The sequence below is a fragment of the Peromyscus maniculatus genome, chromosome 19 (genome assembly GCF_049852395.1).
Source record: "Peromyscus maniculatus bairdii isolate BWxNUB_F1_BW_parent chromosome 19, HU_Pman_BW_mat_3.1, whole genome shotgun sequence".
In the NCBI taxonomy this organism is placed as follows: Eukaryota; Metazoa; Chordata; class Mammalia; order Rodentia; family Cricetidae; genus Peromyscus; species Peromyscus maniculatus.
The window spans coordinates 56,237,672-56,255,890 of NC_134870.1; the positions used below are offsets into that span (position 1 = coordinate 56,237,672).

General features: G+C 46.8%; 1 protein-coding gene across 18 annotated transcripts in view; it reads left to right on the forward strand.

The window, feature by feature from the left end:
• Positions 1-18,219, forward strand: part of Nedd4l (NEDD4 like E3 ubiquitin protein ligase) — a 337,346-nt gene that overhangs the window by 211,673 nt on the left and 107,454 nt on the right. For 2 of the 18 annotated variants that reach the window (XM_042263771.2, XM_042263773.2), the window contains exon 1: positions 2,281-3,700. The exons of 12 other annotated variants lie outside the window; for them this stretch is intronic. In XM_042263771.2, coding sequence (XP_042119705.1) covers positions 2,603-3,700 — 1,098 coding nt within the window. In that variant the 5' untranslated portion in view covers positions 2,281-2,602. Of the gene's footprint in view, positions 1-2,280; positions 3,701-18,219 lie in introns of those variants that run through there. 4 more of the 18 variants (XM_042263777.2, XM_076555365.1, XM_042263774.2 and 1 more) reach the window with 4 other exon arrangements.

Consider the following 18,219-nt stretch of genomic DNA (forward strand, 5'->3'; position numbering starts at 1 on the left):
ATTGTAGAATAGCTTGAGGTTGACAGAAAGTCTCATCAAGAGGATTCTTGAGACAGAGTTATGTACTCCCTGGTTGTTAGGGATGAAACAACTCCAGTTCAGAGTCTGCATGTGATCAAATGCCAGTCAGGGAACACACAGGGTCCAACACCTGGTCATCTCAATGTCAGCCTGTGCTGGGAAATAGCCAGAACTTCTGCCCGTAATAAAGGATTGGGGGTTGGATGTAGTCTGATGTGCTTGGCTTCAGTCTCCCAAATGGAGCACTAGCAGGTTGTACCTCCCAGCCTAACATCTTTCCAGTTACAAATAGGGGATCACGGTGGCTTTGTTGAAATGGAATGTGTCTTTTGGGGAGTGATCACTAGGGGCACTGAGTGTGCTTCCTGTCTCTCATTCTGTCATCTAGCAAGAGCTAGTGACTGAACTAGTGACGGTCATGTCAATAACGCAGGCGGTAAGTCTGTGCAGAGACAGGGCCTCCACAGACTAATACCCAACTCTGCTATGTGAGGGAAACTGTTTGAAAATGAAACAGTGGTCAGACTTGAGGAGAAAGTACCTCTAAATGCTCTTCTACGAAGAGCAATTTACTGCTTACAAAGAATCGGATTTGCCGTGTACGTGATCTACAATAATGATTTCAGTTGAGTGACCTTGCTGTGAGTAAGGAAGATAGCTCCAAACCAGAAGGAGGCTTTGAACACGGAGTATTTTCAGCACTGTGAGCAGTCAGGTTTTATATGTTAGGCTTCGCCTTGCCCCAGGCCGTCTGACGTGTGGCTCCCATGCATAGAATGCCAATGGCGCTGGTGCTGGCTTGTTTTCTACGTTGGCTGTTAACCCAGCAAAGACAATACGTGACTGGAGTCTACTTGGAAGTTCTGGCATTGAGCAGACTATAGAATCTAGATCTCACAGAGGTTCTTTTTTGCCATTCAAAACTCTGTGCTTTTCCGAAACAAGTCCGTGTGTGTAAACACGGGGGGTTGATCCACCACACCCTCTGCTCCAGAGCAGTTAACAAAGACATGCTTTGTAGATTTTAAAATAAGTTTTTGTCACTCTTTGTAGCCTGGTATTTTCTTCTCTCTCTCTTTTTTTTTTTTTTTTTTTTAAGTCCCACCTAAATAAATCTCTTTGTTAAGGAACTGGTGTTTCTGGATCAGAAAAAAAAAAAAGTTTATTTAAAATACAGAGAGCATTTCCAGGTTCATTACGGATCTCTGATGACAGTTTTTTTGGGCATTCACTTTTTGTTCTCAGATTTTTTTTTTTTTTTCCTGGCTTGTTGCAGACAGACAGCACGATTCTAGGTTTATGGCCCAGCTGTGGTAATCCTCCTGCCGGCTTCTCCCTGGAAAACAGCTCCAGGCATTTGTTCTGTGTGGTATTGAAGTTAAATGACTACAAAGCCCACATACACACTACTCCTCTCTCTCTCTCTCTCTTTCTCTCTCTCTCTCTCTCTCTCTCTCTCTCTCTCTCTCTCTCTCTGTGTGTGTGTGTGTGTGTGTGTGTGTGTGTGTGTGTGTGTGTGTGTGTGATGAGAGAGATTGTTTCTCCAGCTGGGTTGCTTTTTTTCCCTGTTAACTGCTGTGTCTGGCAATCATATTGTATATGACCCACACATCCCCCTCTTTAAAGGAAGAATGTTTATAGTAAGTAGCAAGAGCTGGACCCGACTCACAGCTGGCTGTGCGGTGCTGTGCCCCCAGTGCCGGCGCTTGGCTATTTTGTTACTTGTAGATCATGGTCTAATTATTTCCCATTAAAGGGACACTAATTCCGTAGGGTGTGTAATCGTATTTATAGTACATTTTATTACTTTGCATTCCCTCATGGTAGTGTGGTGATATCATAACAGAAACATAACATTTGAAGCCTGAGAAGGTTCGCCCTGCAGCCAAGCTGCATTTCCCTTGTTCTTCGGTGTGGTGGGGAGGTGGAGGACATACCTTATGCCTGCTTGTGCCTGATGCAGAGTCCCTGGCATCAGCGAGAGAGAGAGAGAGAGAGAGAGAGAGAGAGAGAGAGAGAGAGAGAGAGAGAGAGAGAGAGAGAGAGAGAGAGAGAGAGAGAGAGAGACAGACCTGGTGCTCTTGGTAGCTGGGAAAGACTCCCATTGCCCTGGGAGCGGAGCGTGATGGGTCAGATTTACAGCGGCATGGCTGTGAGTGTGTTTGCTGCCTCAGTCAGCTGCCCCAGCTCCCTGCTGGGCCGCCCCTTTCTGACAGAACAGCGGCAGCTGGGAAGGTGCTGTTTCAGGCTCTGGCTGTTCAGAGGGGGGTGAACCAGCAAGAGAGGGGAAACTTCCCTAAGTCCAGAAGCTGGCATTGGAGGGGGAGCAGGCGGTCATGTGTCTCTGGCCATCCTACCCTCTGTCACAGAGTAGATGAGAGCTTTTTGCTCTTATCCAATCATGCCTGGAATGCTGCTTGCCACTTGGGCTATTTCTGCTATCTGTCGCTCTTGGTGCTGCAGTGCTAACGGTTTGGCAGATGGGACACTTTTTCTTGGAGTTGGTGTCTTTGGGTTTTGACTTCTGGCATCGCCGGCCGGTTTGTTGCTCGCCCTCTCCCTCCCGGCCCCCCTGGTCACCATGGCCCATCGGCTTCGGTTTCATTTTGGCTCTGGCCGCAGCAATACGGCCCCCGAGTCCGAGATCCTAGACCAGGAGAGAGAAGAGGACTTTTTCATGGCATTCCACACGCTGCCACGGAGAAGCAGCCCGCACCCCTTCGCCCAGAACACAGGGGGAGACAGCGGCCTGCAGGAGGGCGTGGGTGCTCTCAAGCGCAGCTCATCCATGTTCATACCGCAGCTCCTGGCCGGGGTAGACACCAGGCCCACCCGAAGCTCCTCGGTGCAGATCTCCCTGCAGCGCAAGGCCGCAGACGGTGCCACAGACAGCTGCGGGCCACCCGAGGGCCCTGACGACAGGCCCCCGAGTGCCCAGGCTGACCTCGGAGACCAGGCCGCGGCCACAAGGGTCTCCACGCAGATCAGCTCATCGGAGCCCTCTCCAGTGGACACTCCTGGAAGCTCCCCTCCAAGGGCGGCCTGGGACCCGGGGACCCTGATCAACGGCACTTGTGAGCACCGTGGTCAGTGTCTCCGCCTGGCTGAGGATACAGAGGAGGCCACCCCAGGCCTGCGCATCCAGCACAGGGCCTCCAGTGCCGACGTGCGCCAGGTGCGGCTGCTGCCCTTCGGCCCGGATGGCCAGGCAGAACCCAGACGCTGGTCCCTCCAGCATGTTCCAGACGCTTCTGGAAACTCCGGGAAGCGCTGTTTTGTCTTTCAGCTGCAACAGCCCCAGCAAGGTGCCCTGGGGCTGGGCGGTGACTTCAACTTTGGCTTCACGGGCACTAAGGGGGACAGGTTGGTGAGGTATCCACGCATTCGGCTGGAGAGGAGCACATCGTACCCCACCCAACCCCGAGCCGGCCGGGTGAGCCCCACCGAAGATCGAGGGACCCCAGAGGCATCGCCTCGGGCCAGTAGGATGGTCCCCGAGATCCGCAGGACAAATTCCGAGAGGTCCCCGCAGAGTCCAGGGTGCATGTTCAAGATCAGGCAGGATCAAAATGCAGGGCAGCAGCATTTCCGAATTCTTGTGACTCGGGGCCCTGAAGAAGCTCCCCAGAACCAAGAGGAGACTCCCAAGAGCCCTGGACACCCTGGAGCTGGTGCTCCGGTAAGTCCGCAGGTGCACGTGTTTGAGAGGCTCAGAAGGACCGAGCCAACCCAGAAAGTGCGGTTACTTTGCAGCCCGATCCTCTAACAAGGGAATATCCCTCCCTGTTAGAGTGAGTGGATCCCAGGGTTTTAGCAGTGGCCCATGAGTGGCTGGCTAGCCTTTCAGAAGATAATCTTTTCTGTAGGTCCTTGACGTCAAAAAATTCCGTCTGTTTTGGAATTCCCAGCTTAACACACACCCTTTTTAGTTTACCTTCCGAATGAAAGAATTTTAAAAGTATATTTCTTTTTAAAAAAATGTATTTCTTAAAATCAGTCTGATAAAAAAAACAAGTCAGTGCCTAAATGTGCTGATGTTGGGAGTGATTTGAAACCTTGTCAGGTAAAGCCGCAAGGCTGTTGGGAGGGATCGGCATTTGAGCCTCTTAATCAAGTACATACTTGCTTCTTCCTAATGACAACATTAGTCTTCATTTTAAAATTCATTGTTGTTGGTTTTCATGCCATTATGTAATTCTGATAAAAAAGTAGTGTCACTTTAGGGGCAGTAGAAGATGTGTTTTGTGGGTGCAGGCTGGCAGTGCGCCAAGTTAGAGAAAGCCGTGGTGGGGACCTGTTTCACAGCAGTGTAAAGTAGCACAGCCCTCTTGAGTGCCTGAGCCAAGGATGCTGCTGTGGGCTAGTGCCGGACCTCCAGCTGCGGACACAGACTCCTTAGAGGAGATCCTGGCTACACTGCCTGTGGTTTTTTTGCTCACTCCCCTTCGGTGAAGTGTGTATAGAGAGACAGCTGCTGACCACCGGCCCGTGATAGCACTTGTCTCAGTCAGGTTTCCTTGTGCTAGCTGTCAGTCATTGAGTATTCCTTGTGCTAGCTGCCAATCATTGAGTATTTTCTCAAAGAACAACCTCCTGGTTTTAAATGGTCCCTCTCCCAGAACTTCATGTGATTGTTAGGTTTAGGATAGGATGGCGAGATGCCTGTGGGCCTTTTTAGTTGGGGTTTCAGTGTGTCTTTTTTAAAGTAGGTGACTGAGTTGGTATCCTAAAAAACTGTGGCCCTTTATTGATTGGTGTTTGGAAGTGTTTCTGGTGATTCAAGCACACTTTATCATTCCTCCATTGATTTTTTTTTTTTCACCCCTGTAAAGTATAAACATGTGAAAGGCAAATGATTTTTTTTTCTCTCTGTTGGTCAAGTCTTGTACTTTTTCTTGGTCTGAACCGATACAGTTTCTTCTACTATGATACAAGTTTTAGTGAGTTTTAACTGTAGTTTGTTTAACCGACCCCCAAAGAATCACCGTTGAAACAGTTTCAGGCTTTATTAGCACAGTTGGTATGTTGAGCCAGGTACACCCACCAGTGAGGAGTGCCTTTCCTCAGGATACGGTGGCCATTGAAAACTGCAGTTGTTGTGGTGTTTGGGTGGTGAGGACAGATGCAGTTACATGCAGTCTAGAATTTCTAATAAAGTTTTAGAAGTAGTAATAATATATCCTACAGTTATGTGGATTTTAAGAAGGGCTCTTCTAACTTACAAGAACTATGTAGAACAGTGGTTCTCAACTGCGACCCTTTAATGCATTTCCTCATGTTGTGGTGACTCCCGGCCATGAGATTATTTTTGTTGCTGCTTCACAACTGTAATTTTGCTACTGTTATGAATTATTATGTAAACATCTGATAGGCAGGAATGACTCTATGAAAGGGTCCGTCAACCCCTGGAGGCTTGTGACCCACAGGTTAAGAACTGATGATGTAGAGGAAGAACATTCTGGAAGAAAAAGCTTGCCTTGGAGACAAAGTGCTTCCTAGAGAATGGTTTTTCATAAACATGTATTTTGGATATGTAAATAATTAGCACATGGTTGGCAAGCCAAAGCTTTTCTTTAGGCAAAAGCCTTTTTCCTTAAGAGCAAGGAAGCAGGACCTGGTCATGTAATGGAACTGTCTGCCCATTCACCATTTTGTGTGTGTGTGTCATAGGGATCAAGGGTGTTAGGCTTGGCCAGCAGCTGCCTGGCCTATTGAAGGAAAACATCTACTTGGGCACATCTATAGTCTGGCTGCCACTAGCCTCTGTCAGGGTTTCAGATATCTGCTGCTTTAGTCTAAGGACTTTTTAATCATTGGTTTAAATGCAAAATTAAGTACAATTGATTACTCAGTCTGATTGTGAATGATATAGAAAATCTTTTGATTTGAAATGCCTTTTGTACAGTGTGTGCCTGCCAAACATCTGGTGTGACCAAATCTAAAAATGTTAACTAGTCAGCCACCATCCATAGAGCAAACCTTTTCTTAAATCCATCAGCTGTAGTAAGGTAAATGCCTCCAGGGTTTTAGAATTCGTCCCCTCGATCTGAGGCATTCTTAGAAGTCTCTTAATGGATTAGTTACTGTCTCAGATTAGGATTTTAGTTTCTTGACTACATTCGAGTTCTCCTGAGAAGGTTGGGCCATCTTGACTCACATACAACCACCAGAACTGCCATGCTTTTCATTTTCCAACTTTCTAGTCTCGTTGATATTATTAAGTGTTCAAGGTCTTCCATGTATGTGGGAACACTGATAGAGGCTAGTGGCAGCCAGACTGTAGATGCGCCCACGTGGATGTTTTCCTTCAATATAAATAAGGCCCAGGCAGCTGCTGGCCAAGCCTACCAACCCTTGGTCCCTATGACACACACACAAAGTGGTGAATGGGCAGACAATTCCATTTATGAAACATCACCCTAGTTATTTAGAAGGGCAGAGGATTTCTTAATTTCTTGCTAACACAAGGGGTTATAAGTAAACAGAGGGAGCAGGGCCCAGGAGCGAAAGCAGGAGTTCTTACCGCTGCCCCCCACAGTCGTTGAAGAGAGAGGCTTACCTACCCACAGGCCCTCTGAACTTCACCGGATTCTTCAGTAGCATAGTGGTTTTGGGGAATACAGACGAACTTCACAAATGACAAAGGCATATGTAAAATAGCCTTTATCTGGAGAGAATTTCAGTTTGAGTGTCCCAGAGAAGAGGCTTTTACAGAAAGAAAAAAAAAAAAAAGTTAATATTAGGTTTTTTTTTTTAACTATAAAAAAACACTTGGTCAATCAAAATTTAGCCATCTATTTAAAAAAAAAAAAAAGCATTGTAATGGATAAGGGGAAAGTTGTATTCCTATCATTGACTTTTGTTTTGTTTTTAAACGGATTCTGTAAGTTTCTGTTTTTTTCCTCTCGGGTGTGTTGATCTCTCTCTGTGACGTCATAGGTGAGAATAACCCAGCGCTATCTATGTATGACTTGATCTCACCTCTTTTCAGCAGTGTCGTAAAAGTTGTGTAGGCGGCACATGGGGCCGACACTGGCTAGTGTCTGTCATCCAAGACAGCTGGCCCTTGGCGTGGCAGCTCATGGTTTTCCACTTCCCAGTTGAAGAATCTTACTCTCACTTTACTAGGAAAGTGTGGTGTGGGGCATAGCCGTCCTGCTGGGCTTTGTCACCTGGCCTGTGGATCACGGCTGATCCACTGTTCGAGATGAAGACACAAGATGGCATCGTGTGATGGCATTAACACTACTCGTATTCTGTAGTAATTTATGTGTCTATGATGAGAATGTACACGCACACACAGCGCGTACTAAGCTAAAGGCGGTTTTAATGTTCCTTGTGATTCAACCTTCTTGATGAAAAGTTGGGTGACCACTGTGGAGCTTTTACAGCACTGTCCTCCTGGAGGTGTCGGAGGCAGCTAGGGCCCTCAGTGAGCACTTGTCTGGGGCCTGGGGCCTGGGGTGCTTAGACCTCCCCCCCTCTTCAGCATGCTCCGTCATCAGTGAACACATCCAGTACTCCCCAAGCTCCTGTAGAGTATCATTTTTGGTGTTAGTCAAGAGTTAGTAAGGCTCTTTCTGCACAGGAGCTGGACTCGGGGCCCGGGTGGTACCTGTGAGCAGTCAGTTCATGATGAACAGGGAGGGCAGCGTGTGTTGATGGCGTATGCGGTCATCGGGTCTTTCCTAGCCACTTGTACCCCGAGTGGCCCTATAATAATCGAGTTCTTAGAATGCATTGAGTAAAGGACCTTTGATTCTATTTAATGGTGATTTTTGTTTTGTTTTGTTTTAATCTTGCAAACATTTTGGCTGCTGCGGATTTACTTCCTCTGGCCGTGACGTTTTGCTGTGATGGATTTCCAGTGGGGAAGGTCGCTCCCACTATGCAGAGGCTGAGGCATCTGTGTGAGACTTTAAAATGAAGGCTCTGCTGGAGATGTGCCTCCGTAGATCCTGCCTCACAGAGTGTGTGCTGGGATGGTGCAGCTGGATAAGCCTTGGGGCAGTTTCCAGGTCTCTAAAGTCTATCTCTCATCTCCTGATACATACTAATAAATTTTACTATCTCTTCATAGGCGTTCATAAGGCCAAAAGGCATTCATTCCTTAAGAATTATCTTAAAGTGTTAGATCCCCTGCATGGTCCTGTTTGGTTGGATATTTGTATGTGATCAACACTAATCTGAATATTCATACTCCTTGTGCAAATCAAAGCCACCAACTGGGTTCTGTTAATGAAAATAATCCATATTCTCTAAAGGGGCTTAACCAAAAATCTCAAGCCACACCTTTTTCTTTAAACCCCTGGTTGTGCCACTTGAGACAGTGACGATAATAAGGGGAGGTGAAACTCACAAGTGCTGCTGACATTGTTGGTTAAGGACACAGTGACAGGAACGACATTTCTTCCGTAAATGCCGGAAGACAGGCAGTCCCAACCTGGAGGTGGCCGATGATCATTCAGACATTTGTTAGCCTGTTACAGTCTTCAGATTTAATTCACACAAGAGGTGTAGAAGGGTACAACCTGCCTAGGAGAGACAACCATAGACAAGAAGCCACCCGCCATGCATGCCCCTCTCCAGGCATAAAAAGCAGGGGGCACTAAGAAGAGAAATGGTCAAGCGTTAGTGAGATTGCCGGAAGAGTTTTACAGATACTCCTTCCTCCGATCCGTTGTGTAATTATGCATGATGTTGTCGCGGAGTTTTCCTCCTAATTCACATTAGGATAGCGCCCCATCGACTTTCCTGAGCCAGCTGAGCTACAGAGGGGATATGCTTTAAGTGAGACAGGTGGCCCAGTCTGAGTGGGCCTCAAAGAAAGTCTCTGTGTCCTGGCCAGTTTGAGGCTGTGTGTGTCCTGAATCCCAGTGTCTCTTAGCAGCACCATGTTTGAACAGGAAGTTAATTTGGGGGATAGAGGGTGGAGCAGATTGAATTTCAAAAGGCCTGCTTCTTAGATGGGGATCATTCTAGAGCTGTAGCCCTTTCTGAGACTTTGGGGTCAAATGCTCCTAGTGCTCGGCCAAGGGAGCCCAAGAGATCAAGATATAATTAAGTTGGAAGGAGCCCTGATTTCATTGATTTGATAGTTGTTGTTAAACTTCAAAGCTGAGATACTTTGTATCGCCAAGGCTGGAAATGTACTAGGGAAAGAGTTTAGAGTGTCTGAGCCCAAGGCCCTGGGCTCCTCCTTAGCTAAATTGGGGGGAGGTGGAGGGGGTGAACGATGACTTTGTAATAAATAAAGTGCTTTGTATTGGTCCCTCAAGCACAGCTGTCCTTCATTTTTTTTTTCAAAACCGTTCAGTGTTTAAGTATTAGTAAAGAGGATGAAATTCTACCACGGAGTAAGAACGTAAACGTTCCTCCGCAAATCGGCATTTCAGAAATCCTAAAGTTTGCATGGCCAGTTTTTATAGGTGAGCAAGAGTCCTGTGGCTCTCGCATGTTTATCACTTGGAGGCATCTGTGTCAACTAGCTCTTCTTTTTAAGGGCTCTCTGTGCTGGGGTTAGTTAAGTAGAGAGGTACCTTGATTCAGCTAGGTCCTGAGAGGAGGATGGTGGTTCTTTTTATTCTAGAGATTTGAGAAGTGTAGTCCTTTAAAATATATCTAATGGCCCATGCATGTTGCATTTGCCCATTTCCTTGACTTTTTAAAGTTTCATGCCCCCTTTTCTTGATTTTTTTCCCGTGTTCCTTTAGAATGTAGGGCCATATACATATATGTATCACTTACAGAGGAAGGAAAAGGCTTTGGTCCAGATTTTTATAATTGAGTTGGGTGGATTCTTGAGATATATCAGAAATATTGGAATCATTTAAATATTTTAAAATTAATCCCCCCCAAATCCCTATTACAATCCGATAAAGACCTGTTACCCCAAGGTAGCCAATTATGAAAATACAATTGAGACATTTCCCTACGAATTTTGAGACTCTATTGCCGAAGAAGACCACTGGAATGCAGCTTACTACTGCCTCTTGGCTTAGATAGTTTAAGTTAAAGAGCTATTTTAAACATTATACTTAGAGTTCAGGGGGCACAGGGCCATACTGATCCCTGGTGAATGGCTCATTATCACTATAAGAGCGGGAGGTGCACATGAATGAGAGAGATGCTAAGGTGACGTGGGTGGTCCTTGCCCATAATGGCTTTGTACTCTCTCGGAGAGTTTCTGATGCAACACAGGGGAACTGAGGAAAAGTAGATGCCACATTGGCTCAGTAGATACTGACCTAGGGACTGGGATGCCACAGAGGTCTCTGACTCTCCAGAACCCAGGAGGAGGTGTGACTGATGGACAAGTGTTAGGTCACAGTTTCCACTTGAGATTAAAACATTCCACGCTGCAAGGAAGCTCCTTCTACAAAAAGGCAAACAACTCAAAATAGCTTCAAGAAGTCCCTGAAACTGGCTGGATTCACTAGGCCCCTCCCTCCCAGAGTAAGTGATAATGAGGGCTGAGATTCACTCTCAGACAAGCAAAACTACAAAGACGACTCAGACCAGACCATCTGCCTGGAAGAGGTGTAGACCAACCGAGTCAGAAAGACTCTTCGACTTATTGAACCACCTGTGGGCTGTGCAGTGTGCTCCAGGTCCCCAGCTTTTAGGAGCTGGCACCTGTGTTGGCGTGGGCTTTGGTGTCTGAGTCATTTCTGCTCCTATAAGTAGCCCCAGTTGGTTCACCCAAGTTGGACTTTGATGGTGTCCGTACTTTAGTCTGTCATGGGTTCCTTATCGGGGGTGAGCAGATGTATGTGTAGGGTCTCCCCAGGAAGTTTTGTCACACCACAGCAAGGCAGCTTGTAAAGAAAGGTACATACAAAGAAATCGGTATTTCATCATAGGGATGAGAATACATAGTTTGTTAATCTAGAAAATACCTGAGTCTGGGGTGAATGAGGGTGAGGGTTGGAGTCCTTCTTTGGTTGGGTACTAATTGGGAAATTTTGAAAGAAGATTGCCTTATATTTACATATATATTGCAGTATATATGCATATACATTATATATGAAGGTATTTTTAAGTCAATGATAGAAAAGCCGTAGTCACACCTTTCCCACTTGCTGTTGAGAACTGATGGGTTAGCCTGCCAGGAGAAGCCCAGACAGTGGTATAGATACAGTTCTGCATGTGGCATTGGTGTCCTGGTGATGGAGAAAAAAAGTCCTGGATGACTCGAAGTTCTCTAGTTCAGTGCCTTTGTTTTGGTGGAGTATTTTAGATGTCATGGGGGAGAGAGTGACTCATGTTGTTCTGACTTGTGCAGCCATGATATTTATTCAACCCTTTTCCAAAACTTTTTTTTGGGGGGACCAGTGAGACTTTTATCTGCTGGAACACATAGGTAGGACCCCCCAGGACCCGCCTCTAAGACCAATAAGAAAGCTTAGGGAAGTCAGAAACGTTGCTTTCAAGCCAGGTACCATCCCAGATTCTGGGACCACATCAGGGAGCAGACCCAACCAAACCTGTCATCTCCTCCTGTGTGCCGCAGGGACACAGGTAAGCAGAACTAGGTGTAAGGCTCGGCAGAGGAGAGGATGATGAAGGTCACGGAAAGGGAGCCAGGGCAGGGATTCCGTGGGGCAGCCCAGGAAGGCCACCTTGGGTGATGCAGAAGCACATCAAGTTGATAACTGGGAGGAGATGCCTCAGAGGGACGAGTGTGGGCAGAGGACTCGAATGCCGCGTACGTTTAAGGAATAAAGGGAATGGCAAGGAGGGGCTCATGGTCGTGCTAGGTGCACATGTTGGTGTACAAGGAGAGGCTCGAGGGTCATTCCTGTTGCTGTGCTAAAACCCTCTGACAGAAAGCAACTTAGAGAACGAAGGATGCATTTGGCCCCCAATTCCAGTTTACAGTCCATCCCTGCAGGGAAGTTACGGCCGCACAAACTTAAAACAGCTCATCATCTCACATCCGCAGGCCGGAGCGGAGAGAAACAAATGCGTGCATGCTTCGTACGTGGCTCACACCTTCTAGTCTTAGACAATCCCGGAACTAAAGGGAGGGCCGTGTCTTCCCATTATCAGTCAGGACAAAACTACATAGATGTGCCCACAGGTCAACGTCATCTAGACAGCTCCTCATTGAGACTCTTACCGAGTCTAGATTGTGCCGTTAACAATTAGAGGTAAACTTCCTAGATGGTGTACGGAGCCCATCGTGAAGTGGCATCATCATGAGGGGCACACAGATAACGGAGCATATGGAGACGGAAGGCCATAGGAGGACTCCAGTGGGGCGGAGATGGCCGCTGCACTAAGGGTGTTCAGGGCAATAGGAGCTGAGAGCCAGCGGGAGAGACAGACTGTTGTAAGCTCATGTCCCCTTCAAGGATGGAAGGTCCTGGTCCCTGGCTTGCATTGCTATCTCCAAGCCTTCCCCCACGCCCCACCCCCACCCAGTTATTCCCCCAAGTACCAGGGCCAGTCATCAGTTCTCTGAGGAGGTCATCTCACCTCAGTATTTAGCCTGCCATTTTCGTTTTGCAGTGCCTGGAAAAATGGTGAGCTTTTATGCTCCTCCAGGGAGTGTTATTTCAAGATGTTTTCTGCTGCCGTGTCATGCCGGGATGTGGGTGGATGTATTTTTGCAGCCTTGCACCGGGGAGTCAGCTTCTGATTTGCAGACGGCACTTATTATGGGGCATATTGTCCATTGATGAATAATGCGTGGGCAGCAAAGCAGATCTATAGCTTTTAAAATAGCTCCTTTATCCTGCGAGCTTCACCCCCCGGTGTGAGGCAGGCTCGTCAGACGCAGTTTTCTGGGATCCGGGTTGGGAATGTTTTCTTCAGGTTCTGGGTCATCAGTTCATCCTCTGCCTGTCGCACATTTCCTTGGTCAGCTGAGGACGCCAGGGTGGGCAGACAGACTTGTCTGAACCCCCTGGAGAGAAGGCTTAGGGGAGGAGGAAGTTGGAGCGGCTGCAGTGGAAATAGATGCTCCTTTGAGCTACTGGAAATATTCCTTGTAAATGTATATTTACAAAAAGGGGGGAAATAGACAACATGATTTCCACGGAAGTCCCATGGGTGTCATAAAGTAACCGAAGCCAGCTGATCCTCATTTCTGTGGCTGAAGAACCAGGCCTGTGTAGGGGTTCTGTGTGGGAGGAGAAGAGGTATCTTGGGGCAGGGAGGAGCTTCCCACTAGGTATAATGGGGCTTGAGAGCATTCCTTCCGTGGTCTTGGGCACCCTGGGCTGAGAGGGGTGGAGTGATTGGTACACAGCTCCCTCCCTCACCCACCCTGCATCCATCTGCAGGTCAAGGACCTCCTGTCACAGCAGCCTGGCTGGGTGTTGTTTTCCCTTTGCACAGAGTTCTTGTTTTGCCCCGGTGTGTTGCAATCTGCAGTCAGTGGCCAGGTGACATCTGTTGGAATGCTGATGTGTGTTGCCAAGCAAAACAGATGCAGGAGGATTTGCCAGAGTGGGGAAGGAGGGACAGAGTGGGAGGTAGGGCCTCTTGGGGGCAGACAGCAATAATGGCAGTATTTAAAGACTGGAGGTCTAAGGTTTAGTACCGTGTTGCTTTAAGGCCCCTAGGAAAACTTTGTAACGTCATGCCAGTGTTTCCAAGCAAATTGAGTGGCCCATTCTGCATCCAGAATGGTGTTTAAATGGTCCAACCCAGCAGACGTGATTGCATAGTAACATTTTGTTTTCTCTAAACCACTGGCCACCAGATTTTCTTTTTCTGATCTGTGTTTTTGTTACTTTTGATACCGAGTGGAATAAAACCGAGGCTGGCGTAGAATTTAATCCATAACTGAGGCTGGCCTTGACCTTCCAGGCTTCCTGCCTCTGCCTCTAAGGACTGAGGTTACAGAAGTATGCCACTGTGACTTGATTTTGTGTTAATTTATTGATATGCTTGCCAGTTTGCTGACTCAAACTCCCAGTGGGCTAGAATCTGCTCCAAACATTGTGGACTGGATTCACAGAATTGTATTGATTATGATTATCCAGTATGAAAAAATACACTTGTGGCCAGAAGTGGGTTTGTTGGCTGTGAAGGAGTAAAGGTACATTAGTCACTGGGGTACATTAGTTACTTTTCTTGTTGCTTTGAGAATACTGGACAAGAAGCAACTGAAGGGGAGGGTTTACTTTGATAGACATTTCAAGGGGATCCAGGCTGTCATGGCAGATGTGAGTGGAGGCCTCTGGTCACATTTCAACCATGGTCTGGAACCAGAAAGTGACCAGGAAGTGAGATGGGGTTATAAAACCTCAAAGCTGCCCCTGCCGACCCACTTTCTCCATCTAGCAAGTCTCTACCTCCTAAAGGTTCTCCAATCTTCCCAAACAGCACCACCAGAGTACCAGGTATTCAAACATGTGAGCCCAGGAGAGACTTTACATACTCCAGCCGCAACAGAGTGTTATCTCCTGGGGTTATACACAGACAATTCTGATGTATAGTCAGGGCTGAGATCAGCCAGGTAAGCTGGTGCGACTGCCAGCGTAGACCTGTTGGGTTAGTAACAACCGTGGATGTGACAACACCCTTCTGTTCCTACCTGGCCTTCATCACTCACAAGCGCCTGCGTGTTATGTGGCGCCTCTTGCTGGGCTCGGGGATGTGCTCCACAAAATGAATTCAGGATACAGTGGGCGACACCTCTGCCCTCAAGGCAACAGGGTGTTCTGTGGAATGTCTTTAACGTCTGTGTAATAGAGCTTATCGCCTGGAATAGCTCAGAGGTAAAAGAGGTCAGTTTCCAACTCTAAGAAGTAAGTGAGCGAGCGTGGGGCTCTAACTAGCCCGGGCCAGGCCGGTCTGTCCTGTTGGAGCCTGTGCACGGAGGAGGCCCTTTCTCCCGGTCGCTGCGTTATCTCACTGCTGTAAATATTAGCCGAGCACATTTTTGTGGCTTCTGAAACTCCCCTTCTTGAAAGAGAAGGCCCGTTGTTAGATTTTTGTAATTTCAGACTGCGCTGGGAAGTGGTTTCTTCTTGGTTGTTGGAAGCAGAATATTAAAAGTAGAAGAGAAGGTAGAGGTTCCTTGAGCCACTTTTTTTCTGAGCAAGGTATTATGGTTCCTTGTCCAAGGACAGATATACAGGTAGCACCAGAGTTTGGGTCTTGGTGGGCCTGATGCCCAAACCACCCTCTTTCTGGTGCTTGGGGTTTAATTGTGGCCAAATCTGGGCCATCTATAGTCTTTATTGAATGAACCATGCAGGGAGCGCTTGACTTTTCAGATTGCCCAATAGCTCACATGTTTACATTGCTCTCTTGGATGCCATTCTGAGTAGGCAGTCCCATGCATGCCCCAGGGTTTTTACTCAAGGTGACCTTTGTGACATATAATCTATATGTCCTGCTTATTCTAACATCACTGAGCATATCTGTTAGCAAAGCTGGAACTAGGGAGATGACTTGGTTGGTAAAGTGTCCTGCAAAAATAAGGATCTAAATTGATTTCTAAGACTCCCCCCCTTTTTAAAAAAAAAAAAAAAAAACCTGGACATGAGGAGAAAGGAGATCCCTTTGGTCCCCAGCCTGTGAGCCTAACCTACTAAGAAAGCTCCACGCCAGCAAGAGATTCTGTTTGAGAAAAAGATGAGTGCTACCTGTTGTATACCTGAGGTTGTCCTCTGGCCTCTGTACACATATACTCCGCTGCACACATGAACTGCATGTGTGCACACGCATACACACACACACACACACACACACACACACACACACACACACACACAGACAAATGCTGGTGGTGACAGGCACACACCTGCTGCTGTTTCATGTCCTCAGGCATCTGTGATGTCAGAGATGTTCGGAGCTCTTCCCTGAGTTCTCTGCTGAGCCTGGGACCCTTCTTGCAGCTCTTGGACCAGGGGCCTCGTGTGATTTGCTGCCTCTCACCCCGCTGAGGGTTTGCACGTTGTTCAAGTAAGACAGGCAGGCTCGGAGGGAAAATGCAGTGGTTCTGAGGAAAGTGCCTTTCTTCCTCTCACTCTTCTGGTTCCCTCTTGATTTCGTTGAGCATCTCTGCAATAAGAGATTTTTTTAGAAGGTTGGATGCACAGATTCAGTGGGATCATTTGATCCCATTTACCGTGAGCTGTAGTGGCTGGCCCTTATTAATGCTTAAGAACTATAAAAATGAATATTAGCTGTTTTTGTTACTACTCCCTCTGAAAGAGGAGACAGGAATTCCTTACAGATGTTTAAGGGTTGAATTTGCAGCACATCTACCTGCTGAGCTATTATCAGCAAACAGGTCTTAATTCATATTTCTTTGTGGCCATGTAGGAAATGTCATCCTTTCAGGATTAACGAATTTTGTACCATACTATAGTGGAGAAGCCTTGGGGGAAATCAATAAAAAGTATTTTTTAAAATTTTTTGTGGCTCACTTGATGACCAGCATCAGCAACTTTTTTTTTTTATGACTTCAGGTTAAAGGACTTTGGAGAGTCAGTGGTTCATTCACTTTTATAAAGGCCACAGTAAGAGCACTCTTGGGTAATGGCTACCTTTCCTCAGACTGTGTTTCTTAAAAATTGTTCTCTCTAGTCTTCATAAAACCCAAAGAGATGCGATTTTAAGTCACTTTTTTAGACACATGCTAGAAAACAAACAGTTTTAAAATGATTTTATTTGTTATCTTTGAGACAGCGGTCTCATGTACCCCAGGTTAGACCTCTTGTTTTCCTGCCTCCGCCTCTGAGAGCTGGGGTTATAAACATGCTTGACTGTGCCCATTGTATCCAGTGATGAGGATCAAACCCACAGCTTCATCATGCTGGGCAAGCATTCCACCAACTGAGCTCCATCCTCAACCCTAAATAAATTTAAGATAACTCATACTACGGAGCCTTTTCCAAGAAGGCTGAGGTCAGTGTAAATTGTGGAGATTATAATCTAAACCAAACAGGGTCAGAGGTTGTGACCAGCTTTATGGCTAGAGTTCCCACCTCCCACGCCAGCTGTGCCTCCGCCTCTTCTGAAGCACCAGCATAAAAGTGTGACCGATGAGGGAGACCCTCTTGACCAGGTTTGTCTGTTGATAGTGTGATTATATTAGAACGTATTTCTCTTCCCTCCGTGTGATTTGCCGACAATGCTCACTGGGCTTCTCCCCAATCTCGGAGTTTCAGGAGTCTATTAATAAAGCATGTGGAGAGAATTAGTTGCTAATTTTGGATGTGCTTGAAATGAGATTGTCAGCAAATTTGAACTGCAGACCCGGGACTGCAGCTTGCTGGATGTGTGCTGGACATCATCCTTGGAATAGAAGATAAATGCAGAATCTCTGAAAAATAGAAGAAAAAAAAAAGTCAAATACTTTTCCTATCTTAGACTCTATGCTTGTCGGTGTTACTTTAGAACGTTGATACTTTTTCTTTCCAGATTTATTTGTGCTAAGATTTGACAATTTTAGTTCTATTAAGCAGAGACTACAAGTCTCTACTGGACATGAATCCCTTCACTGAAGAGTAAAACCTAAGTAAATGTTTACTTCTAAACCCTTATGAATACAGAGTAACTGCATTGTTGCTGCCAAAAGGAAATTGATATTTAATTCTGCTCCCTCCTGTCCCAACAACATAAAGAAAGAATAAACCAAGGCCAGGGCAATTGGTGACACTTCTGTTGTGGCTACCTGTATACAGGAGTCAGCCCAGCTAAGTGGCACTTCTGAATCCCTCTGACATCCTATGCTCTGGGAAGTCCATGGAGGTACAGATAATTAAATAAGACGGAAGAGCCAGATGTGGGGTACTGTGCTTGTTTCAAGTAGCAATGAGACCTTGATAAGAGAAATAGCTACCTACGTGTTTTCACATATGTGCCCAGGAAAGTGAACAGGAAGTAGAGACAGGAAATCATGTGGAGGCTCCTTGAGGAAAGGCTGCCTGTGAGCTTCCGCCTGCTGAGAAGGCTTGTCCTGGGTCTTGTGTGACATGAAGAAGAGGTGACCTGCCTGCCCAGATGTCCTAAGCCAGGAAGAGCTGGGTGTCTGGGAGGCACTGAAAGGAGTCACCCAAACAGGTGGACAGGAGTCACAGGTGAACGGACAAATCGGTGGGCCCTCTGGGATCTCTTGTAGCAGAGTGTGTTCCCTTGTCTGAGGGAAGATAAGATACAGTGTTGAGAGAGATCCAAAACCTGGGTCCTCTGAGACCTGTGGAAATAAAAGCGGCTTGTTGCTTGGGGCTT